We start from the raw sequence: 27,057 nt of genomic DNA, 5'->3' as shown, positions 1-27,057 counted from the left end.
CGACAGGCTTTAGAACATTATTCTAGGTCTAAAACATATACAATATAGTAAAAGGTAGTTTAGTGCAATATATCAGGAACATCTTCTCACCCCCATTGTTTCATGAGATTCGAAGCAGTCCATGTAGTTGGCTCCCCAAATACTCCAGGAGGAAAGGAACTTAAACAAGTTGATTTTCACGGGTTGCTCCACAAAGACAATGTAGTTCGGAGTTAGACCAAAACTGTTAAACAAAAAAAGATTCAGTGTTTTCCCCTAAATTGTTCATATATTGCTCTATCAACTAAACTGTTTAATGTAATAAGCCATGAATAATCTTAAAAAATAATAAATACTGCTTTCTAACTTTCCTAATTCTGGCATACCTTAATGCATATGTGATAAAGGCAGACAGACACAACACACTTCGACCATTAGGGACTTGAGTGCATCAGCAAATATGCTCTCAAAACACATATTAATTATGCACTGCTAGAGAATTGTTTTGAGAAAGCAGCAAAACAAACAGAAAGCTACATTGTTGCAGGTAAACGTGCAAGCGAGTTTGAGAAAGCGCTGGGCCAGATTCCCAAAGAAAGTAGGAAAAGCATGTGTGGAGATATTGACTTTGCCTGCATGTTTTTTTCGGCACCAAAGGTAAAGATACCTTAGGGAAAGCATTCTGAAATGCCAGGGCTACTTAAATCTACAAAGCAAAATAAGGGAATATACAAGGTGTAAATATTTACTCGGACCCATTAAAAGCAAAGTGTCTGGCATGCTCTCATATACAAGACCACATTCTGAATCATGTGCAGTAGTGTCTCGCCAGAAAATATGACCCTGATTCCTTCCACGCTTTAGCGGGTGCATTCATGCCAACCAAATCCCTGGCTTGAAATTGTGAACCACGTACGGTAATGAAACTGGTTACACCCCACTTGCATCACTGACTCTCCAATTTGCCTTTGACTCCTGTACCAGTGCTGATGAAAGCCTTGAACAATACAGAAAAGCAGAGCTTTCTGACTGCAACCAATGAGAGGATGCACATTCCCACACTAAAATGTAGCCCATCTAACACGGAATTATTTTGTTTTAGGGAATCCACTTTTCCTCAGCTCTTCTGTTACATCTGAAGCACACTCTCCACCTCTGTCCCAACCATAAAGAACCTGGAGGTTATTTTTGATCAATCTAAATTTATTGAACCCCATGTGGCCTCAGTGGTAGATGCTTATTTTGATGCTTATTTTTCAACCTCCGATGCCGTTAACGCTTCTTACTGTGACTCCCTTTATCGCATGAGTTTCGCTGCAGTTGTTGCATTTTCACACCATGGATTGATTACTCTAGTTGCTCCTAGGTGTGCCTCCCCGATTACCATATATTGCCTGCACAGCTTTCAGAATGCATCAGTTCACATTTTGTCAGACATTGCACAGAGAACATTTAAGCCCAGCATTCTACAAACAAGGACCAAAGTTGGTACAAAATGTTATGCTGCACCACAATACCATCCAGAAATCTGCTCCTCACCATGCTTCTCCTAGTAAAAATAACAGGACCATTACAACCTGCACAGTACTATCAGAGGACCAGATCTTTCCTTGCATTATTATAGAACGTGCCCACCGTGTGCATGCCTGGCGGCCCCCCCCCCCCCCCCGGCACGCCACCAAAGACAGTTATCGCTCAATTTCTCAATTACCGGGCAAGAAATGTAATCCTCAGCAAGGCTAGAATCAAAGGTGGCACCTTCTATGGGTCCTTGAAAATCATCATCTTTCCAGATTACACCAGGACAGTCCAAGCGCAACGAAAAACATTTCATTAAGTAAAACAGAAACTACTGGCCATAGGCTTAAAATACCTGCTCCTCTTCCCAGCCAAATTGCAGGCTGTGTTCCAGGGGCAGACGATATTCTTCGATTACCCAGACTGAGCATGGGCTATGGCTGGAAGAGTGTGCCCCTGTTGCAGGGGCAAGAGTTGCAGGCACCTGGATGGGAACAGCCCCCGTGTGAGGGATCCAGAATGGCATCTACCGACCATGAATCCACACAGGCGCAGGAGACCAAGAAGTTCCTATTGGAGAGGTTGGTCCGGGTCACTTAGTGGTCTCAGTGCCAGCAGTGCAACACCCAATAGACTTCGGGAAGAGAGGGGACCCTTGCTGGCCCAGCGGGTTCATGGTGCGGAACCTGAGCCTCACTCTGCATCAAACCAGGGCACAAATGATTGATCTTAAGGCACTGCTCCACACCTACTAGATCTATTCTGGATGCTTCCAGGAGGGAAGTGTAGGGAGGGAGAATGTTGGGGGGGCCGAGGCTTTTCTTTTCGGATTACAAGTTTGGCTCACATTATATTGTGTATTTGTTTAAAAGCAAAGAAGTAACGAGTTTTCTTCCATAATCCACACTGGCCCACTACCCCATGCAATATTTAGGCCACCCTGATAGGCCCACAGCTGAAGATCCTAACATTGAACATGAATGGTTCACTAGATAAAATCAAGAGAGGTGCGGTCCTCCGATACGTCAAATGACATGATCCCACCTACAACAGACCCACTGAATGGACTCCAACTGGCCCATATGCGTCCTTCATGGTTACACTAGGGTGTTTCACACAGGGTAAGCAAGCGGCATTGCTACCTGGTGCCATCATACATGCCCATTACTCATCACTAAACCCAACCTAGACCCACTTGGCAGATATTGGAAAATGGCCCTCTCGGCAGGGTCATCCCTAAACATTTAACCTTCCTCCATCACTTTTCCTGACCTTGTTTCTGTTGGCTTTAGGACTCTGAGTACTTCACCACTGCCAAAGTGCATGTGCTCTTTTCTCTAAACATGGTAATATTGGCTCACACCCAATTGGTATATTTAATTTACTTATAATTCCCTAGTAAAGTGCACTACATATGCCCAGAGCTTGTAACTTAAATGTTAGTAGTGGACCTGCCGCACAGCTTTTGTCACCCCCTTAAGTAGCCCTCCATTGCAGAGCCTGAGTGTGCAGTTTAAACTGCCATGTCGACCTGGCAAGTTAAACCTCTTGCCAAACTCAAACCTTCCTTTTTAACCCATATAAGTCAGCCCTAGGGCGGTTCGCGATAGCTCAGGTGGCAGGCTGCAATGTATTTAAAAAGTAGGACATATACCTTTTAGATGTACATGTCCTGGTAGTGAAAATCTCTTAAATTTGTTATTTTCTACTGCAAGACTTATCTCTCCCAAAGGACAACATTGAAGTTGCCTTCTTACATTTTAGAAGGGTAGAAGTCAGATTTTAAATTACTATTCTGAAAATGACACTTTACGAAGTTTGCATTTAGATCTTACTTTAGCCATTTGGTGCTTGCTACCTGTCTCTGATCACTTTTCTGGGGTAGATGCCCGCTGGGCTTTGTGTATTCCCTCTAGACAGCCACACACAGTAGAAGCTTAGGTTGGACTTGATGGGCCATTCGGGCAGAATGGGAGGGAGGAGCTCACAGGCTATTCACATGGCTCAGGGACCATAGCATTTGTAAGCAGTGTACATCCAGTAACAGAGTGGTTATCTTCAGAGTATAGGAGTAAGCTACATGCTCATTCAACTACTGCCCTCTCCCTCCCCCCCCCTCTATTGTCTGAACATTGTTTTTATTGTTTCACTGGACGAGGTAATGTGCTGCATGGCTAAACACGTATAAGGTCCGAAAGGCGAGACCTATTGGCTACTCCAATGCTTGTTTTTAAAGTATGTGGTGTAGCTCTTTGCTTGTCCGAGTGCTCCAATCACCGAAACCCACATTAAATTCAGAAGAGCAAGAAAGACTTAGTTTCTGCTAAGTCCGATACAGCTGACCTGAAGTTACGGCAGTTAGCATAAGCTGTCTCTAAAGCGGTTTCTCGCTCTTCTTTCATATTCCATTTATGCGTAAGACATTGTTTTGCCAAGTCTTAATACTTATTGACAGTGGCGTAGCTAGACCTTTTGCCGCCTGTGGCGGTCAATGCTTTTGCCGCCCGGCACCTGCTGGTAAGAGCGGGGGAGGGATGGTGTGCTGGCGATTCCTGCATTCTCTGTCCTGCGATGGCCACAGGTAAGAGGGGAAACACCCGCCCTCCCCAAGCTACACCACTGCTTATTGATGACACTATAGATAGCCCCTTTTTCTCATTTGTGCCTGGAGCAATTGGAGTCAGTTATTACCTTTGTAAGAGGAAGTAAAGCAATATCAAAATGCAAAATACAATACAATAACATTATAACAATACAATTTCCAAGATCCCTCGGTTTTTCTCCCTGTGTGTATTTGAAATGACTGAGTGCCCCACCTAAAGCAGTGTTACATTATATAAGCCAAGAAAAGAAGCAGCAAAATAACGGCACGCTAGACTGTAAACTATACAACGTATGCATTGAATAACTGACGTATGGTTGAACTCAGGTGGCAAGCATTATCTTGATAATAAGAAATAAAACCACCGTTTTCTTGAGGGTCTTTATTTACCTCAGTCCTGGCATTGTGTTCAGCTGAGCAAGTTAATCAGATTTAGAATCAGAGCACAACAGTACATTCGGTTGTTTGCTCATATAATCTCCTTTAGGCTAATTGGCGCAACCGGAAAGGGGACATTTCAACCGTTCATGGATGTACAGTGCCTTGTGAAATGGCATGCTTCACTGGAGTCTACATTCCAGCAGATGAATCCTTATTTCTTTGTCCTGACTTTAAACCTTTTAAAACCAGAAAACAAAACTGCCATGTAAGGTGAGGATCCTAGCTATTCAAATTAAAAAAATGACAAAAATTTTTCCTAAAAATGTTAAAAGTTAATCCATCCTTTTCTCAATACTACGTGGGAGCAGAGTAAAATGCACGCCACAACAAAATGATGAATTGCTGTAGCCCTTTCTTATTCTGGGAAATGGTAAGCTCTCTCAGCTTGGCAAGAAAGGAAGCTACCAGCCCGGCAACACTCTGCTACTGTCAGGCCTTCGAAAAAGAAAAATGTTAACTCGGGGAACAGGATGACGAGCAGGGTGGTGAGCAGGGTGGTGCGCAGGGTGGTGCGCAGGGTGGCGAGCACCGGGGCGCGGCAGATGACCAAAAAGAGTGTGAGGGAGAGAAAAGGTGAAGGAGTGGCCTGGCAGCACCCAGGCCTCATAACAAAACAAATGAACGCAGGAAGAGGAATGAGGAGCGGGTGGTAAGCGTTGGAGAGAGGGGAGCAAAGCAAAACAAGAGCGTGGGGGAGGGGTCATAAAGCAAAAATGTGAGCACGGAAACACATTTACCATGCAGTGAGAGGATAACATTCATCCAATAAGGACACTGTGAGATCCAAGTGAAACCAGAGAAGGCAATTGAGAAATACAACAAAGTCATGCAGCCAAGGATTGGCCCAAATCCCACTCTAAACAATGGTATGAATTGGAAACAATAGTATTGCTGAGACCTAAGGGTGTGCTGTAAGGTTCTTTATCAGAGGCCTATTTCCCCATGCAAACCTTACAATAGCTGCTTATAGAGGGAGAATTCCGGCCCTGATACATTTTGTGTGGTACCTCGGATATTAGGAGATTTTGGGGCTTTCACAGCTAAAATATTGTATTCAACTAAAAAGTCATCATTCTGCTGCCAATACAATTTGTGTAACCAGAAAATAATTAAGACCAGACTGATACATTTAAGGGAAATGCTAATCAGTGGACAGTCCAATTGAAATATTGTTAGATTCTACTATGTTAGGTGCCAGTTGGTTGTTGTATGTTTTATGTACATAAGTGCGTATACTAGGTGGGTGCTAATAGATATGGTATGGTGCTCTTGCAATGTGTACGCGTAAAGGGACTGTATTGATTTTACAGATCTTACTAAAATGCCAATTTTGAAATAAGCACATTTCACTTGAAAAAAGAAATATAGTTGCTGCCATAATGTGAAACAGCATGATTAATAAGTCATACCTGTGGACATAGGATGGCTTAAACCTTTCACTGCACGGGAACTGCACAACGACTTTCGCTTTGTTAATAGGATCTTCTTTGTCTGTGAAGCACAATAACAGGGAGACATCAGCATATACTATCCCACCAGAAATGCAAGGTGTTCGAACAGAGACCAAATGCAACATTTGCACCAACACTAGGCCTGCGTTGGATTTTCATTACGTACGTAAAATACTGCAACGTGTGTGTGTTTTGCATCAAATTAATTTCACATTATTTCATTTCTTGGTCGCCTTATTTCGCCCACAGCAGAGGGGTGTGAGCAAACAAATGCCTCTTGCAAGGATTGTAAAACTCACCCAACTCCTGCCTGTATCTCATTAGACTTTTTAGTAGGCAAGGTACATTATCGCGGTCATATGCCAAACACATTCTGCGTAACAGACGTCATTTCTGCCAACCCCACTGTGGATCACGTGGTGGGAGTCATCGCCCCACTTTCTGAGTGCTTAATATCATGACTGGTGACTTGAAAAAGAATGATTGCATTCTGTGTTTCATTTACGTCTTTACTTTTTTTTCTCTTTTCGTTTTAATTATTTCTACACAAAGTTCAACCACCGACACCAATACAAATACAAATACATTCAAGTTTGGCTTTGAAACTATACACTCAAAACGCCTTGTCTTCAGCACATGTCTTATTACATGTAAGCACATATTTGTTGTCGCATGGCACCAAGTATCCGCCCTCATAAAAAAGGCAGTTTTGGAGAACAATAAAGGGAACCCACTTATTCTGCTGGTTACACAATGAAGGTTTATGTGGGGGAATCGGATTCCATAAAAGAAGCTTTCCTGAGAACAGACCTCTCTCCGACAAAGTGAGTTGCCAACATTCCCAAGAATGCCATTCATGAGGGCAATTAACGAGAGAGCATTAGTCCCCAATCTAAAGAAAGCTTTTGTTCCTAAGTATAATTACCACGGGGCAAAACCCAAGGAAAACAATTTCGAATTAGCACACAAAGGAGAGATACAGGGCGGCTTAATGTCAGCAGGGAAAGGATGTAGCCTTACGGCTAGAGTGGTTGAACTCGAAGCTGGGGAACCGGTTCGAGTCTCGGCAACGTCGCTCACTAACCTGTAATCCTGGGTAAATCACTTAATCTCCCCGTGTCTAACAACAATGACTGTGTAATGAAACTGGTGCTCATGATCGCTCTTATACCCGATATCTTCGGGTCTAAGTGAGTCCGGAGGGTTGCCCTCCCTGTACTTTGCAGGGGCCCCCTAACGTTTTGTTACACCACTGTGTCAGCTCTGAAACAACTGGCATTTCAGGTATTCGGCGTTCATGTACAACTGAGTGCAACACACGTCATAACATTGGGTGTTTTCAATGGTGGTGCTACTGTCCCACTTGAGCAACACCTGCAAATCACGTGGCGTGCCAAGTAGGGTGATCAACTGGCATTGGTGCAAATTCAGGACGGTGAGTGTAAAAATTCAGGACAAAGGGTCAAAATTCAGGACACAAATTCAGGACAGGAGGTCAAAATTCAGGACAAAACTTCAGGACAATTGGATACGTTTTACAGACACATCAGAGGTCGCGCAATAGTATATAAGTAAGCCCAGCCATATCTAGACATATTCAGCCATTTGCAAACCTATCCATCATGTATCCTTCCATCTATCATTTCACTCATCCATCCCTTCATCCATCCTTTCACTCATCCAACCATTATCCATCCATCCACCCTTTCACCCTATCCATCTGTACCCTCATCCATCCACTCTTCTACCTATCCATCCATTCACTTATCCATCCAGCCATTTACCCTTTCACCCATCCAGCCATCCTTTGACTTACTCATCCATCCACCCAGTCACTCATTCTTCCACCCATCCACCCTTTCAGTCATCCATCATCCTCCCTTTCTCTCTCCATCGACTCTTTCACTGAGCAATCCTTCCTTTCATCCATCCACCCACCCACCCATTCATCCGTCTGCTCATCCGCTCATGAATCCATCCATTGACCCTATCACTCATCCTTCCTTTCTCTTATCCATTTATCCTTTCACTCCTTCACTCATCTTTTCATCATGTTGTCCATCTAACTTCCCTTTCACTCACTCATCCATCCTTACATCCACCCTTTCACTCATCCGTCCATCCATTCGCCCTTGCACTTATCAATTCATCAATCCATCCATCATTTCACTCATCCATCCACCCACTCATCATCCACCTTTTCACTCATCCATCCTTTCATTCATCCATCCTTTCACTCATCCATCCATCCTTTCACTCATCCATCCACCCTTTTACCCATCCAGCTACCCTTCCACCCATACATCCAATTACTTCCCTTTTCTCTCTTCCATCCTTCCACTCACTCATCAATCCATCCATCCTCTCCCATTATCCATCTATTCAATCTTTCATTCATTCATTCACCCTTTCACTAATTCATCAAGCCATCCCCTCACTTACTCACTCGCCCACCCATCAAGAACTTCACCCTCGCTGCAGAAGCCATCCCAGGACTCGGACAGGAGCCACCCAGGGCAGAGACAGGATCCATCACAGGGGGGGGACAGGAGCCATCACCGGCGGGGGGGGCAGGAGCCATCACCGGCGGGGGGGGCAGGAGCCATCACCGGCGGGGGGGGCGGGCAGGAGCCACCACATGGGGGGGAACAGCATCCACCAGGGTGGGCACAGGGGTGGGCATGCAGTATTCTAGTATCATCTTGGTCTCTTCCAGGGTGGGAGAGGGCTCCTCACCCCCTCCTGGACAAGACAATGAGAAGACAGGCTGCGTTTCCAAAATGTTAATTTTGCCCCCCTCACTCCCCCCCCCCACGCTGATGTACAGTACTAAAAGGAGATACTCCAAGAGAACTGATTTAACTAATTGTCCTCCATACTTTGTTAATCAGTGTGGGTGCGATTGTGCCATTTCTTTATTTCATTACAATATAGACTGCATGTTTGAATAATCGAGGTTTGTTTACAATTAAGTGACTAATTAAGCTCTGTGAAGAGAACCATGTGCTGCCTCAGCCGGTTCTAGGATGTTTGGGGCCCTTGGCAGAAAGGGGGAATGTCTCACACCAATTGCAGATACAAGATGCATCAGGGCTGTTTGCATCTGAATAGATGCCCCTGCTCTTGAACCTGCCGCCCCCCCCTCTCAGTCACCTTCAAGCACCTCTTAACAGCTCATCAAGGGCTGAAGGTGTGAGGGTTGCCATCCCGCTGTGCCTCTCCAGTGCTGCTGGGTATCTGAGCTTTCATACACCATTGGAGTCTATTACACCCGACCTCAGCAGCATTAGAGTCAAGAAGGGAGGTGGCGGCCAGCTGTGTGACCAGTTAAAATTACGGACAAATGGCGTCCGTTAAAGAATCCTTCACGGACAACGGACAGACGGCCGAAATTACGGACTGTCCGTGAAATTTACGGACAGTTGGTCACCCTAAAGCTAGAGGGGGGAGCTAAAGTATTCCCAAGTTGGGAAAGGTGTCCTTCCAAGAGACATCGTAGCACTTTTAAGCAAAGGCACAGTAAATAAATGATAGATATGCTGCAACACCCGACAAAGGATGTTCGCTCAAATCACTATATGATTTCGATTGAAATAAAAATAAAATGACTGCAAAAAAAAATGTCAATCTTGGTAGACATATCTGGAAAGGTTCAAGGCACATACTATCATTGTTAGAAAATGACAACTTCAACAGACTAGAACTAAATAAGGGTGAAAACTCTCCCAGAGTATAGGAGCATGCGCCTCAGGTGTGAAAACCCCAAAGAAGTGAAGGGAGATGAAACGAGGGAGAGGAAGAGCACGATCCATGTAAGTGCTGCTCGGATGCCGGTAGAGGAAAATCAATACTTTAAGAGTGTCGTCAGTGCTGTTTGAATAATGTGTGCTGTTGTCTCCCCTACAGAGCTGCATACATCTGGGGATGGTGGTGTGCTGCTGCTCACTGTACCTCTGAACAATAATAATGGTTCTGTCGGGGACAACAATCTATTTGAAACACTGTACTTAATACATTTCAATCAACATATCCCTTGAGAGGATATAAAAAGAAACACACAGCAATATATAGTTCAGAAGGTCAATATTTAGTAGAAACCTTTGTAAAGAATGAATCAACAAATGATACGTTGCTGTCCAAACTACGGGGACATAAAAATTGTATGTACATTTAGTGAATGGTCGTGACTGGTGACAAAGTGCTGTACAGTGATAAAACGCAAGACATGTATTCATACACATAAACAAAACAATACAATACAATAGGTAAGGGATGTCCACTGAAAAATACAATAGTCACAACTTGATGTAGTATTTCCTTGTTTATGTTGCAACTTTGTGCAACTTTGTGTTGACTCTGCCAAGCTCCACACAAATTTCATCTAGTTCAGCCCAGAAGGAAGAGTCATTCACCTCGATCCTGGCACAAGGCTATACTTTTTACTTCCACTATCTATAAGTAGTGCTTATAGTGCTTATGGTGACTAAAACTATGAGATAGAGCCCTCTTGTCAACGGAGTCCTGGATTTAGGAGTTTGGGGTGAGGAGCACTGGGACTGCTGTAAAATGGCAGTGTTGGACTGAACCCATTTTTATAGGCTTTTGGGACTCTGTGCACTTTACCTGGCCTTTTAGGACTTTGCACACTTTACCACTGCTCACCAGTGCTAAAGTGCTTGTGCTCTCTCCTTTGAACATGGCAAAATTAGCTTATACCCAACTGGCACATATCATTTACTTGTAAGTCCCTAGTAAAGTGGGCCTTCAAACTAAATGCTACTAGTGTACCAACTGTACCTAGTGTGCCACCCACCTAAGTAGCCCTTGAACATGTCTCAGGCCTGTCATGACAGCCTGTGCATGCAGTTGTAAACTGTCATTCAGCCTGGCAAAATAAACTGTTTGCCAGGCCTAAACCTTCCTTTTTAATACATAGAAGGCACCCATAGGGTAGGCTATAAACAGCTGTGAGTACAGGGAGCAGTCTGTTTAAAAGGTTGGATATGTACTTTTAAGTTTGACATGTCCTGGTAAATTTGTTATGTACCCTCTTAAATTAATTTTTCACTACTGCAAGGCCTACCTCTCCCATTGGATAACATTGAGTGACTGGATTACATTTAATGAGAGATAACTTTCACTTGGAAGCAGGTAGGAAGGTCAAGTTTGGTGTCTAAAGAATTGCAACGTAAAACCCTAATTAATAGTAAAGTTGGTTTAAAATCAAAATATAGAAAATGCCACTTTTAGAAAGTTGGCAGTTTATTGTCCCAACCATTTGATGCTAATAGCCTGTATCCTGGGTCACATGACTAGGTGTAGCTGGTATTTGTGTATTGCTTCCAGGCAGTGAGACAAAGAGGTAATAGGTGTTGGCAGGATGGGTCATCTCTTACTTGATGGGGGAAGGAGCTGTCACCTACCACACTTGCATATCACAAAGACTCTGCATTAGCACACTCACAAGGGGTTACACAACAGTCTATTCTGCCCCCAGTCAAGTTGGCGTCAGGCAGGCAGAAAATTCCAAGCACCTGTGGAGTGGAACCGTTTAAAAGTTTCTCCTACTTCAAAGCTGGCACTGGACCCTCAGACCCAACTCACTGGGATACTCCTGGACCTGTGGATACTACAGAAGAAGAATGCCCTGCTGCTTGAGGCTTGCCCTGCCTGCTGGGAAGGATGACTGGGCCTGCATCCTTTGTCCCTGGCAGAAGTGTCTCAAAGGATCAGCTGACTGACCTCCTGTACTGAACTACACAACATAAGCCCCAGACACCTCCCTGCATCTGCCCAGCTCATCTGCTGCCTGGACCGGCAACTGAACCTGCCTGAGCCTTGCTGGCCTCTGCTCGAGTGACTTCCTGATCCGCAAGAGGTGCCCCTCACCTCCTGGACCCTTGGTGTGGTATCAGTTGAGTTCGCTCTCAAAGAAAAGGAGAAATCCTGAAGTTTCGAGCTCTTCACAAATGGGCCAGTTCGTGCCAAGATCTTGCCACCTACTGCCAATGAGAAGCGCTATTGAACCCGACTCTTTGCACAACAGCAACATCCCCAAGTGACAACTGGCAACATGAAATCTGCACTTCGTGCTACAGCATCAGCAGCTTATGATGACCACTACCACGAATCTCCAGCAACGAGTGTCAGCGATACCTAACACGATCTTTGTGCTACAGTGGCAACCATCCGTGACGCCTTGCCTGCTCTTTGCGCTACAGCGCTGACCATCCACGACCCTCTTCCTGCTCACTGCGGGATCCTCCATTGCAAATGGAACTTTTTGCGCCAGACTCTAGAAGGTAACTTTTTCGGGAGGGACTAACCTGGTCCCTGTATCAGGCCCCAACCCATCATGGCAGGCTTGCACTTGTGACTTTCACCCGGTCTCGCGCGATTAGATAACCATGATTGCCGCTCTGTACTTTTAGGCACTATACTGTCCTCACATCTTTGAATTGGCACATCTTTGGTCCTACTGATTGGATTAGAGCTGTTTTAGTCCAAATAATTTATTAAATGTTACTCTATTTTTCTAAATTGATATGGGTTTTCACTTTATTATTGTTTTTGTGCTACATAAATACTTCACACATTGCCTTGAAGTTAAACCTGACTACTTTTGTGCCAATCAACCAGAGGATTAAGCACAGGTTAATTTGAGGTTTGCATGTGTTTCACCCTGACAAGGATTGTGGGTGCTGCTTGAGTAGGGTTTCATACCCCTCAACCAGTAACCCAGTCTCCTACAAGAAGCCTCTTGTCTGGGTAAAAAACAGTGAAGCCGTCACTGTAGGGGATATGATACAGGAGTCCTGGAGGGGGAGGGCGGGGATGTGAAAAAGATCCATGAGACTGGAGGAACCCAGAGGTTGAGACTGAGGAGCTCTGTAGCTGGGGCAGAGATGACTTGTAGTTGGGCAGAGGAGGAGCACTGAGATGATAGGAAGCAGCCCTGCAGGTGGAGTGAGATGGAGGAGTCTTCAACCTTTGTTCCCCGAAAGTGAAAAGGAGCCTTACAGTTTGGGGATTCAAGGAAAAACTCTGGGGCTCTAGGTGAGATGGACGTTTGAGGCTTGGACGAATTGGGGAGGCCCCAAGGTGAGATAGATGTGTCCTCGAAATGTAATGTTTGCTCTGGTGAGGATGTCAGCATCCCCTTGTCCCCTTTGTCACACATCACCGGGATCTGCAATGGAAGGATTACTAACATATTATGGTACTTGTAAGTGTACTTCTTTCACTACAACTAAATCATATATAATATTTGTTTAGGCCAAGGCTCCTTAAATTGCACTGATGAAATTTAAGAAGTTTGTCTAGCAAGTGAGATATTTTCCACCATTTTAGGATATTGTGGGTCTGTATAAGGTGTATTAATGTTATTAACGGCTACAATTCTCCATGTACATAAGTATGTTGCATTTTTATAGCAAACACCTAGACAAAAGGCAGCAAAGCACAGTACTGGGTCAAAGACAAGCATAAAGTCAATCAGTGACAGAAGAGGTAGGTAGCTACTTTGTGAACTGGACTGTTAACGCATTATGATGTAGTATTCTTTAAAAAAGGTGTGTTTAAAGTCTTTCCTAAATTGAAGCAGTGTTGGGGTGGGACTGATAGATACAGGGATGTTTTTCCAGATTGTGTGTGCTTAGATGGAAAAAGCCTGTCTTGTGTTTTTTTCTCCTTCCTTACAATTTTTAACATGCAGGCTGATTGTGCGGTGGCTGCAGGTATCCTGAGCACCACCAGAGATAGTGACCTTGTGTGCAAAATAGGCGGAGTCGCTGGTGGTGTAGGCTTTGTAAATGATGGAGCTGGTTACCAAAATAGTGTGGGATGGAAACTGGAGTCAATTGAGTTTCAACAGGACGGGGTGATGCAATACTTTATCTGAGCCATGGTTGGTAGCAGTACCCTCCAGCCCTCGTTTTTGCGGACTGTCAACTATTTTCTCTAAAAAAAAAACTAAAAAAAAACAAAACAAAAAAATACAAAAAAAGAAGGAAAAACAGTGACAAAAGGGAAAATCAGGGATGAACAAGACCCTGAAAGAGATAAACAGGTAGAGTGAGTCAGATGGTGAATTAATGTGGTGACAATGCAGTCTTAGTGTTTTGCACCCTGAATTTCGCTACCTCCGGCAGGGGCCTTATGCACAAATCCCTGGACTCTGCACTAATTCTTGTGCAAATTAAGCACTGGGCTGATGTTAATACATTTCCTCAGACCTCACCTATGCTTCCTGCTCCTGTATCCCATCCTTTAGTGCACCACTCCGCCCGTGTACTCTCTACTTGTAAACTAGTCTTCTCTGCCTTTGTCTGGTGAGAATGCCTCTCAACCATGGTGGCGGCTGTCTTCTGTCACACTCTCCTATTCTACCTCAATGACCCATGCAGATCCAGCCTCTGTCTGGTGAGAACGCCTCTCCGCCGTGGTAGGAGGGAGGGGCAGTTGTCTTCTATCCCACTCTCCTAGCCTACCTTGATGACCCATGCAGCTCCAGCATCTGTCTGATGAGAACGCCTCTCCGCCATGGTAGGAGGGAGGGGTGGTTGTCTTCTGTCCCACTCTCCTATCCTACCTTGATGACCCATGCAGCTCCAGCATCTGTCTGGTGAGAATGCCTCTCCGCCGTGGTAGGAGGGAGGGGCGGTTGTCTTCTGTCGCACTCTCCTATCCTACCTTGATGACCCATGCAGCTCCAGCATCTGTCTGATGAGAACGCCTCTCCGCCGTGGTCGGAGGGAGGGGCGGTTGTCTTTTGTCCCACTCTCCTATCCTACCTTGATGACCCATGCAGTTCCAGCATCTGTCTGATGAGAACGCCTGTAGCGACAGGGTAATTTTATTCTATTTTTAGACTGGTGGTGACTATAATCCACTACCATCTCAGTCCTAGTTGCATTTGCGTTCATTTGTAGGGCTTACCTATGTGTTTTGACAGGGTTTAGTGCCTTTTATCATTTCCGTGGGCCTATAGGGCCGAAAGCTAGAGAGAAGCCATTTTGTGATTCTGCCTCGACTGTCCGAGGCGCTTGCAGGGTAAAGGTAATGTTTAGAGTTTAGCCTGTTATTCGCTAGTAAGGAACCGGTCAAGACTGGCCCTTATCAGAGGAATGTGTTTGTCTCCCCGGCTCTAGACGCAATACACAGGTGGCCACTGTGGAAGGCGAAGGGAGCCAGGGACTGGTACAGGAATTTGGTGGGAGTCGGCCTAATACCGGAATTTTCCATAGAGAAAGAGAGCTCTATATTATCAAAGAGCGAGCAGTGAGATGAGAGAAAGTAACGTGTGAAGTAGACAGAAGAAGTTGGTCCGAAGGCTGGTGCAGAGAGATTGATACCCTCAGCTAATTGAAATCCTGAAACGAGGAAGGAAGGTGATCAAGGGTCCCGTAGTGACATCATACAGGAGTGGCAGAGACTGAGTCCAGAAGAGGGTTCGAGCATTTCGGAACCATGGCAGCGTAGACGAGGCGTAGCGGCGCAGACCTGTATTCGTGAGCCATAGAGGGAGAGCAGAGTCCCGAGCATATTGAAGACAAAGTGAGAGAGAGAGGGATCAGCTCCGCTGCTGAGATGGAAAGACACACGTCCAAGGTGAGGCGTTCTGAGTTAGTGTAGAATTCATCTAATCATTTATTTTGCCCCCTTTTAGGTTATAGGTAGCAACTTAGCTAAATCATGTTTCTTTGGCTCATTCTGTCATGCTTAATTTTAGAATAAAGACTTAATGATAAATATCTTTGGATGTTGTTTTTAGGAATGAGATCAACCTTTCCTTTTAACCAGGTGCTGACATACAGAAGGATGGGATATGCCCTTCTGAAAAGGTAACTGATGATGGGGGGAGAGTGTGAATTTCATTTGGGAAATAACTTATAAAGGTGACCCCCCATTAGTGTAGATCGTCGGGAGACGTTAAAGATATCGTCGGGTGACGTTAAAGATAAAAGTCGTGAGACTATAAAGAATCGTCGGGTGACGTTAAAGATAAAAGTCGTGAGACTATAAAGAATCGTCGGGTGACGCTAAAGATAAAAGTCGTGAGACTATAAAGAATCGTCGGGTGACGTTAAAGATAAAAGTTGTGAGACTATAAAGAATCGTCGGGTGACGTTAAAGATAAAAGTCGTGAGACTATAAAGAATCGTCGGGTGACGTTAAAGATAAAAGTCGGGAGACTATAAAGAATATAAGATGAGGTAATTATAGGATAAGATATGGAATCCATTAGATGTTAGTGGTATCTTTGATTGTACAGGCTTGTAAATAGCTTCTTTTCACCTTCTCAGGTGAGTCTTCTAGATATCTAGTAAATAGCGGCCTGAGAAGAGTGTGGTTACGTGACGACTGGGTTAGCTACGATTGGTAGTCTGCTTGGTCTGAGAATCCGGTCGTTACATTTGGCGTCACGAACCGTTTTCAATTGATGGGTGCGGGTATGCCTTCGTGATTTCGTATGGGGATCAGTGGGTTCTCGCCGTGAGTGGTTTTGTATATATTTGTTTCATTGTATAGTTTTTCTTGTTTCATATTGTTCTCATGTATTCTTGTTTGTTTGATACGATTCTGAAATGTTTTTGAAAAAATCGAAACCGTCTTTTCAGTTGCCTTTGGAAATTCCTGGTTGGGAGGCGACTGCTTATGAAGCGCTTGCTCATGAATGGGCTAATTCTACTGGTTTGAGTGAGAACTGGAATTCATGCTTGGAGGATGCTGAGCCAGCTCAGGTGGTTGCGTGCTTGCAGAAGTTTCCGGTTGCGAAAGGCGATGAGCTTCCCATATTGGGACGTATTGGGGTAGAATTGTATTGTATTGATCTTAGCGCTGGGATACTCATGGGTGACTACGCGCTCTATAAATTAAAATAATAACAATAATAATAATAATAATAATAATTGAATGCGTACAGGCTTGTACATGAGAAATGTTCTCAGTTGCAACGTGAAAATAAAACTTTGGAAGATCAGTTTGTTCAAGTTCAAAATGATGTTACTCTTTTACGATGTCAGAATAAATTGCTTGCTGACAAGTTAGAGACGTATCAGGTTGTAGCTGAAAGGGCTGCGGTGCGCATTGCGAAATACAAGTATAGACACAGAGGTGGAAGGGTTAATACCAGGAAATGCGTATGGTTATTGCAAAGGCAGGGCTCGATTGGAACCCTGATGAATGGGATGGTGATATTTGGAATTCATCTGATTAATTTTCTTCGGCTGAAGAGAATGTTACGCGTGCGACTTCTCGCACTAGACGTGCTTGTGAATCTAGAGACCGTGCTGAGATTTCTGCTCAGCCTATTTATCGACGTAAATTGCAGGGCAATCCTAATGCTCCCCAGGGAATTCCGCTTGACAGCTTGGAAGATTTTACTCAACAAGAAATGAATGACATTTTGGAAAGTTCCGGCAAAAGTCGGGTGAATTCTTGCTTACTTGGATGGTTCGTATTTTTGATTTGGGTGCTTCAGGAATCATGTTAGATCGAGGTGATGCTGTGAAGTTTTGTACTTTGAGTTCTGATCCTACGGTTCAGGAACGTTTTCGGTCTTATAATAATCAGACTAATCTGTTGCAGCTGGCAGTGGACGGATGTAATCACAAATATCCTACTGAATCTGATTGGCCCATTAATGACAAGCCGTGGTATACTTTGAGAGATGCTTCTCAGCGCTTGAAAGAGGAAGTCATGAAGACAGCTATCTTTTTGGATACGGCGCATAGGTTGATGGATGGTTTGGTCAATGCCTCTGTGAGGAATAGAATCATTCGTACTGCTCCCGCTGCTTACAAACAAGTGATGATGACGTTGTTAATTAATCAAACTGGTAATGCTTTGTCTGCAGTGATTGAGGCTGTGCGTGAACTCGGTGAGTTGGGTGAATGGATTAAACCTGAACGACAGTGCCGACCGGAAGGTCGCACTAATGATTACAAATTCACTAGACGTGACATGTTTCAAGCTTTGATTAAAGATGGTGTGAAAGCTGATGATATTCATGATATGCCCAATAATGTGTTATGGGCAATGTTTCGTAAACGTGGTCTGGACAGGAAGGAAGGAGCTAGAAAGGTCCGTAAACAGGACTATGTTCTTAATCCCTCTGACGACAGTGGGGATGATGGTTTGCCGCGTCGAGTAAGAGGCAGAGAGAGTGGGAGAGATAGAGAGAGAGAGTGGGATAGGACACGAGATGAATCGTCTCATTCTAGAAGAGAGCGAGGGAGACATAGAGAGGAGAGAAGAGACCATTCTGAATGCAGAGATAGAGGTGAGAGAGATCAATCCCCAGAGGTGAGGTTGAGAGACAAACGATCACGATCCCTTGAACGGAGATCACAATATTTTTCAAATGACAAAAATCCTTTTCATGAAGAGAGAGAGTATGAACGAGAGGTGACATTACCTAAACGATATGAGAGTCTTTATCCTGATTTGACTTGGGCAACAGAACATAATAAACGAGATTAGAAAGTAGGTCAAGCTCCAGTACGAAATTGGGCTCATAAAGATCATAGGCCTTATGTAGATATTGAAATTTATTGGAGAGATCGAAATGTACAGAGGGCCCGAGCATTAGTGGATACTGGAGCAGAGGCCACTCTAATTTCTGGAAATCCCAAAAAGTTTAAAGGACAAGGCTTTACGATTACTGGATTAGGTGGTAAAGAAACCCCCGCAGTACAAACTAAACTTGAATTGAGAATAGGTAGGAATCCCCGAAAAGAGTATCATGTATTGTTAGTACCCCTTGATGAATACATAATTGGAATTGATATTTTAAAAGGTATAACATTGTATTTAGATGACGGATGTTACAAATTTGGACATAAGTATTATATATCAACAAAATCTGTGAGAGTCAGACGTTTAAAAATGCCTCTGATTAAAATTCCCCAAGCCACAAAGGTAGTTTCAATGAAACAGTATCGTATTCCCGGTGGGCACGATGAGATCAGTGCTACCATTCAAGACTTAATGGATGCAGGAGTGGTAATTCCCATTACTTCAGCCTGGAACAATCCTGTTTGGCCGGTGCGTAAAAGTGATAATTCTTGGCGCATGACTGTTGATTATCGAGAATTAAACAAACATACACCTTCTTTGACTGAGGCAGTGCCTGATGTTATTACTTTGATTGAAAGATTTCAGAAACATTCAGGAACATGGTATGCAACCATTGATATTGCTATGATTTCTTTTCTATTCCGATTGCTCCGGAATGTCAAGAGAAATTCAGTTTTACATGGAATGGCCGTCAAATGACGTTCAGAAGTCTTCCCCAGGGCTATGTACATAGTCCGACAATCTGTCATCGCATAGTGGCAGAGCATTTAGATGAGGTGATTGTGAACCCAAATATTCAGGTGTGTCATTATATAGATGATATACTAATTCAAGGTGAGACACAAGATCAGGTACGCTCACACTTAGAACAAATTGTTGCACATTTACAAAGCAAAGGCTGGGAGATTAATCCTGATAAATTACAGGGTCCTGCGCAACATGTGAAGTTCTTAGGTATTCATTGGCATGAAGGGAATCGAGAAGTAATTCCACAAGTGAAACAGAAAATTGCAGAATTTGCAGTTCCTAAAAACAGAAAAGAAGCCCAAAGGTTTATTGGTTTATTTGGCTTTTGGCACCAACACATTCCACATTTGAGTCAGATTTTGGCCCCTTTGTACAAAGTTACACGTAAAAAGAATGCGTTTGAATGGAACAGAGCACAGCAAGATGCGTTTGATTTGGTGAAAGAAGTGATTCAACATGCTTTAGATCTGTGGCCAGTGCGTGATGGTGATGTGGATCTGAATGTATTTGTACAAGATATGTATGCAAATTGGAGTTTGTGGCAAAAGCAAGGTAAAACTAGAGTACCCCTAGGTTTCTGGACTAAAAAGTTACCTGAGGCTGGTGAGCGTTATACACCTTTTGAGAAACAGTTACTTGCATGCTATTGGGCTTTAATGGATACTGAGCAGTTAACATTAGGACATGATGTGATTTTGAGACCAGAAATTCCTATTATGCAGTGGGTTTTGAGTTCGCCGAAAACTCATAAAATTGGTCATGCTCAGGAGGTGAGCATCATAAAGTGGAAGTGGTATATACAAGACCGGGCTCGCGTGGGCCCAAAAGGAGTTGCAATGTTGCATGAGAAGGTGGTGCAGGCGCCAATGGAAGAGAGAGAGAAAGAGTTTTCCGTACCTGTAGTACAGGAATCTCCTGTTAAATGGGGTATGCCGTTCGATGATCTGTCCGTGGAGGATAGAAAACATGTATGGTTTACGGATGGTTCAGCTAGGTACATAGGAGAAAAGAGACATTGGAAAGCAGTTTCGTATAATCCAATTACCCAGAAATTGTTGAGCACCACTGGTGAAGGACCAAGCAGTTAATTTGCAGAATTGTATGCTGTGTACCAAGTTTTGAAACAAGAATTGCCAGGGACCTGTCATATTTTTACTGATTCATGGTCGACTGCGAATGGATTGGTAGTCTGGTTGCCTACATGGCAGTCCCATAATTGGAAAGTCCATACTAAAAATATTTGGGGAAAGGAATTATGGCAAGAAATTTGTGAATTACTTCCTCAAAGTAATGTGACAGTTTTTCATGTTGATGCTCATATGCCTATCGACTCACTTGACAAGTTATTTAATAACATTGCAGATGAGAAATCTAAAATCTCTGAGGCAGTGGTGGACCAACAAAATTCTGATTTGGCGAGATTGGCGAAATGGGCCCACCAAAAAGCAGGACATTTTGGAGAGAAAATTACTAGCAGGTGGGCTACTGAAAGAGGCATTTATATTCCCCTTGATTTAATTAAAAAAGCAATACTTCATTGCCCTATATGTCAACATTCCCGACACAGAGAGGTGCCCAGAATAGTCAAAGGTCAGTTATACCAAGGCAAAAATCCTGCACAAATTTGGCAGATCGACTACATCGGTCCTCTGCCTATGAGTAAAAATTGCCAGTATGTTTGTACAGTTGTTGATACTTACAGCGGTTTTTAATCGCTTTTCCATGTAAGAGAGCTACTCAAATTAATATGATGAAGACACTTGATCTAATTACATTATATTATGGTACTCCACTTCAGGTGCAATCTGACAATGCATCCCATTTTAAAGGAAGACTGGTACAAAATTATTGTGCAGAACATAATATTGATTGGGTGTTTCATATTCCATATTCCCCGCAGGCCTGGTTGAGCGAATGAATGGGTTATTAAAAGACCAGTTGTGCAAATTGTCGGATGGTACCTTAAAGAACTGGGGAGATCATTTATCTGATGCTTTGTTGATTTTGAATAACAGACCTTACCTGTATGCAAACTCTCCTTTGATGCGTTTATTTCCCCCTGTTGTAGATGTACAACCAAATTCAATCAAAAGTACAATTTTGTATTGGGAAATCACTCCCGGAGCTTTGGCTCCATGCAGAGCTACCCCTGGATCTGCAGGCTTAGACCTGCATTCTTTGAAAACAATTGTTCTGAAAGTTAACGGTATCATTATAGTGGAAACAGGAATTGGTGTTCAAATACCATCAGAACATTTTGGATTGATTGCCCCGAGATCTGGTTTAGATTTAAAAGGCATCCAGGTGCTTGGTGGTGTAATTGACAGCGATTACCAAGTAGAAATAAAAGTCATCCTGTTAAATAGTGGCGATTCTGAAATAATGATTCAAGAAACTGATCGAATCGCTCAATTGGTCATTATGCCTGTCTTCAGTGGTGCGATTCATAAGGGCACTGCTCCAACTCTGTTAACAATGCGTGGAACCGGTGGATTTGGTTCAACTGATAATCCTGGAGCCAGAGTGTGGGTACAGTCACCAAATAATCCCCCTGAACAGGCCGAAATTATAGCAACAGGATCTGACAACACAGTGTTAGTGATGAGACCAGGGCAGGAAAGCTGGGATGTAGTCCCGGCTGATAAATGTTATCTGCGAGAATGAGTAATGCCTGTTTTTTGAATTGCAGTTCATTGCCTGGATTGCTGCTGCCGGATGTGTCGTCGTTGGACTCCCTTTGGTCTGCTGCGCCGAGAGTCAAGAGAGCGCCCTGGACCGGATTATTCATATGGACAGAGAACGTCGTTCCATTGCTTCGTGGGACATCACTACTAACTTTTGGACGCATTTGGCACACACGATTATTAATTCAACTCACTTTTGCTTAGCATCTATGAGGTCTGTAAAAGATCTCCTCACAACGTGCCTTGTGGCTGTCCCAATCTTGACGGCCTCCCTTCTACATTTTTTCAATGTATCTGAAGTCCATCCTGAATTTATTCATTCGGATTTTTCGGCATATGATTATTGTGTTTCATGTACTGTTCTAAGTGAATCAGAACCCCCATTGACTTTCCCAATTTCAACGTACAACATCACAGAAAGTGAAATCTGTTATATAATGACCTGTGATTGTAGATATATAGGCAAATGTGCCCAACTCCGATTAGAACATTCTAATTCATTTTCTAATCATGAAAGAATTTTATGTGTTACCAGGACTCTTGCTGCGTGCACTTCAGTCCAAAATAATATGAGTTGCAAACGTCTTATAATGACTGCGAGCCATTATCAACATGTGTTATTTCCGTCCGGATGGCTCTTTTCATGTGGCAATGTATCCTGGTCCTATATTCCAGCAAATATTTCTGGAGGTCCATGTGCTTTAACGCGATTAAGCATTTTAATGTTTTCCTCTGAAGAAGCTGCATCATCCCGCACAGTGCGTGATGCACCACCACTTTCAAGAAATTGTGATTCCTCCCTGCACCTATTTTCCAAATCTGAATATCTTAGTTTAGCTACTTCTATTATTGGTGTTCCTGCACTATCTGTTTATAATGCTAAAACTATAGGCAAACTTGCTTGCTGGATGGTGAAATCCCTAAATAGTACTTCTGCTATTTTAACTGATTTATTATTAGATGCTCAAGGTGAGCGCTGTGCTATTTTACAGAATAGAGCTGCAATAGATTATTTACTACTGAAACATGACCATGGCTGTTCAGATTTTGAGGGCCTATGTTGTTTCAATTTATCAGATCATTCCAAATCTATTAGGTCCCATCTTAATAAATGACATGAGCTGACACAAGAAGTGAGGGAACATTTAAATGAAGGGTGGTTTGATTGGCTTTTTAATTGGTTACCAGATTTACATTCTTTACGCCAGGTGTTAGGTGGAATTTTCTTAGCAGTTAGTTTTTTGATTATTATTTGTTGTTGTGTTCAGTGTATACCATCCTTTTTCCGTATGTTCCATCCACGAGTTATGGCTTGATCCTTTAGTTTTGTTTCCTATTATTCTTCTACTGATATGCATCCTGTTTGAGTTCCCCGTTTTGTTTTGATTTTTGACGTTCGATGTTAGTACATTTAGTCAGGAGTGGAATGTAGCGACAGGGTAATTTTATTCTATATTTAGACTGGTGGTGACTATAATCCACTACCATCTCAGTCCTAGTTGCATTTGCGTTCATTTGTAGGGCTTAACTATGTGCTTTGACAGGGTTTAGTGCCTTTTATCATTTCTGTGGGCCTATAGGCCCGAAAGCTAGAGAGAAGCCATTTTGTAATTCTGCCTCGACTGTCCGAGGCGCTTGCAGGGTAAAGGTAATGTTTAGAGTTTAGCCTGTTATTCGCTAGTAGAGAACCGGTCAAGACTGGCCCTTATCAGAGGAATGTGTTTGTCTCCCCGGCTCTAGACGCAATACACAGGTGGCCACTGTGGAAGGCGAAGGGAGCCAGGGACTGGTACAGGAATTTGGTGGGAGTCGGCCTAATACCGGAATTTTCCATAGAGAAAGAGAGCTCTATATTATCAAAGAGCGAGCAGTGAGATGAGAGAAAGTAACGTGTGAAGTAGACAGAAGAAGTTGGTCCGAAGGCTGGTGCAGAGAGATTGATACCATCAGCTAATTGAAATCCTGAAACGAGGAAGGAAGGTGATCAAGGGTCCCGTAGTGACATCATACAGGAGTGGCAGAGACTAAGTGCAGAAGAGGGTTCGAGCATTTCGGAACCATAGCAGCATAGACGAGGGGTAGCGGTGCAGACCTGTATTCTTGAGCCATATAGGGAGAGCAGAGTCCCGAGCATATTGAAGACAAAGCGAGAGAGAGAGGGATCAGCTCCGCTGCTGAGATGGAAAGACACACGTCCAAGGTGAGGCGTTCTGAGTTAGTGTAGAATACATCTAATCATTTATTTTGCCCCCTTTTAGGTTATAGCTAGCAACTTAGCTAAATCATGTTTCTTTGGCTCATTCTGTCATGCTTAATTTTAGAATAAAGACTTAATGATAAATATCTTTGAATGTTGTTTTTATGAATGAGATTAACCTTTCCTTTTAACCAGGTGCTGACATACAGAAGGATGGGATATGCCCTTCTGAAAAGGTAACTGATGATGGGGGGAGAGTGTGAATTTCTTTTGGAAATAACTTATAAAGGTGAACCCCCATTAGTGTAGATCGTCGGGAGACGTTAAAGATATCGTCGGGTGACGTTAAAGATAAAAGTCGTGAGACTATAAAGAATCGTCGGGTGACGTTAAAGATAAAAGTCGTGAGACTATAAAGAATCGTCGGGTGATGTTAAAGATAAAAGTCGTGAGACTATAAAGAATCGTCGGGTGACGTTAAAGATAAAAGTTGATTGTACAGGCTTGTAAATAGATTCTTTTCACCTTCTCAGGTGAGTCTTCTAGATATCTTGTAAATAGCGGCCTGAGAAGAGTGTGGTTACGTGACGACTGGGTTAGCTACGATTGGTAGTCTGCTTGGTCTGAGAATCCGGTCGTTACAAGCCTCTCCGCCGTGGTAGGAGGGAGGGGCGGTTGTCTTCTGTCCCACTCTCCTATCCTACCTTGATGAACCATGCAGCTCCAGCATCTGTCTGGTGAGAACGCCTCTCCGCCGTGGTAGGAGGGAGGGGTGGTTGTCTTCGGTCGCACTCTCCTATCCTACCTTGATGAGCCATGCAGCTCCAGCATCTGTCTGATGAGAAGGTCTCTCCGCCATGGTGGGAGGGAGGGGCGGTTGTCTTCTGTCGCACTCTCCTATCCTACCGCTATGACCCATGCAGCTCCAGCATCTGTCTGGTGAGAACGCCTCTCCACCGTGGTAGTAGGGAGAGGCGGCTGTCTTCTGTCACACTCTCCTATCCTACCTTGATGACCCATGCAGCTCCAGCATCTGTCTGGTGAGAACGCCTCTCCGCCGTGGTAGGAGGGAGGGGCGGTTGTCTTCTGTCCCACTCTCCTATCCTACCTTGATGACCCATGCAGCTCCAGCATCTGTCTGGTGAGAACGCCTCTCCGCCGTGGTAGGAGGGAGGGGCGGTTGTCTTCTGTCACACTCTCCTATCCTACCTTGATGACCCATGCAGCTCCAGCATGTGTCTGATGAGAACGCCTCTCTGCCGTGGTAGGAAGGAGGGGCGGTTGTCTTCTGTCCCACTCTCCTATCCTACCTTGATGACCCATGCATCTCCAGCATCTGTCTGGTGAGAACACCCCTCAGCCATGGTGGGATGGAGAGGCAGCTGTCTTCTCTTGCCTGCCATTCATGTTCGAGGCAATCTAAAGGAATAAGTGTATTGTAGCCAGGCCCAGTTTATTAGACTAGGAGTGAGTTCACAGTTTGGATTCCGATGAATGCATTAATGAAGACATCAGGACAGGTAACGCCGGTCTTGCTAACACAGCTCTCACAGCTGTGGAGTTTGCCATCTGTTAAAGTAATATGTCCAGCCTGAATGAGCCTGCTCAGAGTGCATTGTACTGCTCAGGCAGGAGGTGCCACTACGTGCGTTGGTGTCACTCTGTGTTTCTATTTTCGTAACTTTGCATGTTTCTGTGTATTGTTTTTTCTGTGTAGTTCTCCATGCGTTTTTGTAGTATCTCTCTGTGCATGTGTGTCTGCATGCAGAAGTATGTGTTTGTGTATGTTCGTCTGGTGTCCCTACGTATATGCATTTGCATCATAGTCTGCGTAATTGTGTAGCCTTCGGAGGGAGGCTGGTGGGGGTGGGTGAAGTGTGTGTATCTCTATTTTCGCTTGTCCTTACTTCTTGAGGTTGACTGTTCATGCATCTAAGAGGTGATGTTAATAAGGAAATCCAGGAGGCCCTTTGAACACCACCCTAATGTCAAAGACATACACATGTTTTTTTTGTTTTTTTAAAAAGTTTTATTTATATCATTTTGCAGGTACAGAAATACAGTGGTACATTCACATGTGGTTAAACATCTTTGACATCCCTTGTTAGGGTTATAAACAGGTGGTACAAAGATTTACGCAGAGTCTGGACAACAAGCAGAAGCACCTGAATCCATGAGTCCGATCTATCCAGTGCAAACAAACGACGTAGCATATGCAATAAAAGCAGGACAACAAAAAAGGAGCAAAAAGGACTGAGGAACTGAGAGATAACATATTAATCACAGAGGCATATACTGTCACATCCTGTGATAGTGTGTATCGATTCTGTTCTATCCCCGTACAACATACATCACATCTGCACAGGTGTTACTTGAACATGGAGTAGGATGTAACCCATCGCATCTATGTCATGATAGGGAAAACCTCGCCTTCACCCTCCCCGGCGACTAAAGCAGGATTGAGCGTTGTTTCCTCTGAGTCCGATTCTGTATTACCCAGAAGGTAGGTTTTCAGCGGCCCCCATACATTTCTAGGCCTACTAGTCATCGGTTGTGTTTCAGCATAAATGGCATTTTGCTCCTGCCAATATACAACATCATTTAGCCAGTCCTTAAACTTCGGAGCCCTCCCCCTTCACCAACGGCACGCCAACCATCGCTTGGCTAATAACAGAGTGATATCCTGAAGTTTCTACATTGCTTGGGTAGTGGCATGGTGTAACCCAGCAGCATTAGTAGGGGGTCTCTATCCAATGTGATCCCTATCATGGCCTCAAGGGCCGCATGCACCTGTGTCCAGTAGTCCCAGACTGCAGGACACTCCCATGCTAGATGTAGAAAGCCAGCTCCCGCTCCTTT

The 27,057-nt window shown here is 43.9% G+C and overlaps 1 protein-coding gene across 1 annotated transcript in view; it reads right to left on the bottom strand.

The window, feature by feature from the left end:
- The window catches only part of RPE65 (retinoid isomerohydrolase RPE65), a 148,786-nt gene that overhangs the window by 64,059 nt on the left and 57,670 nt on the right, over positions 1-27,057 (bottom strand). Inside the window, exons 6-7 of the mRNA XM_078673423.1 lie at positions 5,950-6,031; positions 91-223 (exon numbers count right to left, since the gene is read on the bottom strand). Of these exons, the coding sequence (XP_078529549.1) occupies positions 91-223; positions 5,950-6,031 (215 nt within the window). The remainder of the gene's footprint in view (positions 1-90; positions 224-5,949; positions 6,032-27,057) is intronic.

Source organism: Lissotriton helveticus, chromosome 1_2, assembly GCF_964261635.1.
Source record: "Lissotriton helveticus chromosome 1_2, aLisHel1.1, whole genome shotgun sequence".
In the NCBI taxonomy this organism is placed as follows: Eukaryota; Metazoa; Chordata; class Amphibia; order Caudata; family Salamandridae; genus Lissotriton; species Lissotriton helveticus.
This window is presented reverse-complemented; position numbering and strand designations above follow the sequence as displayed.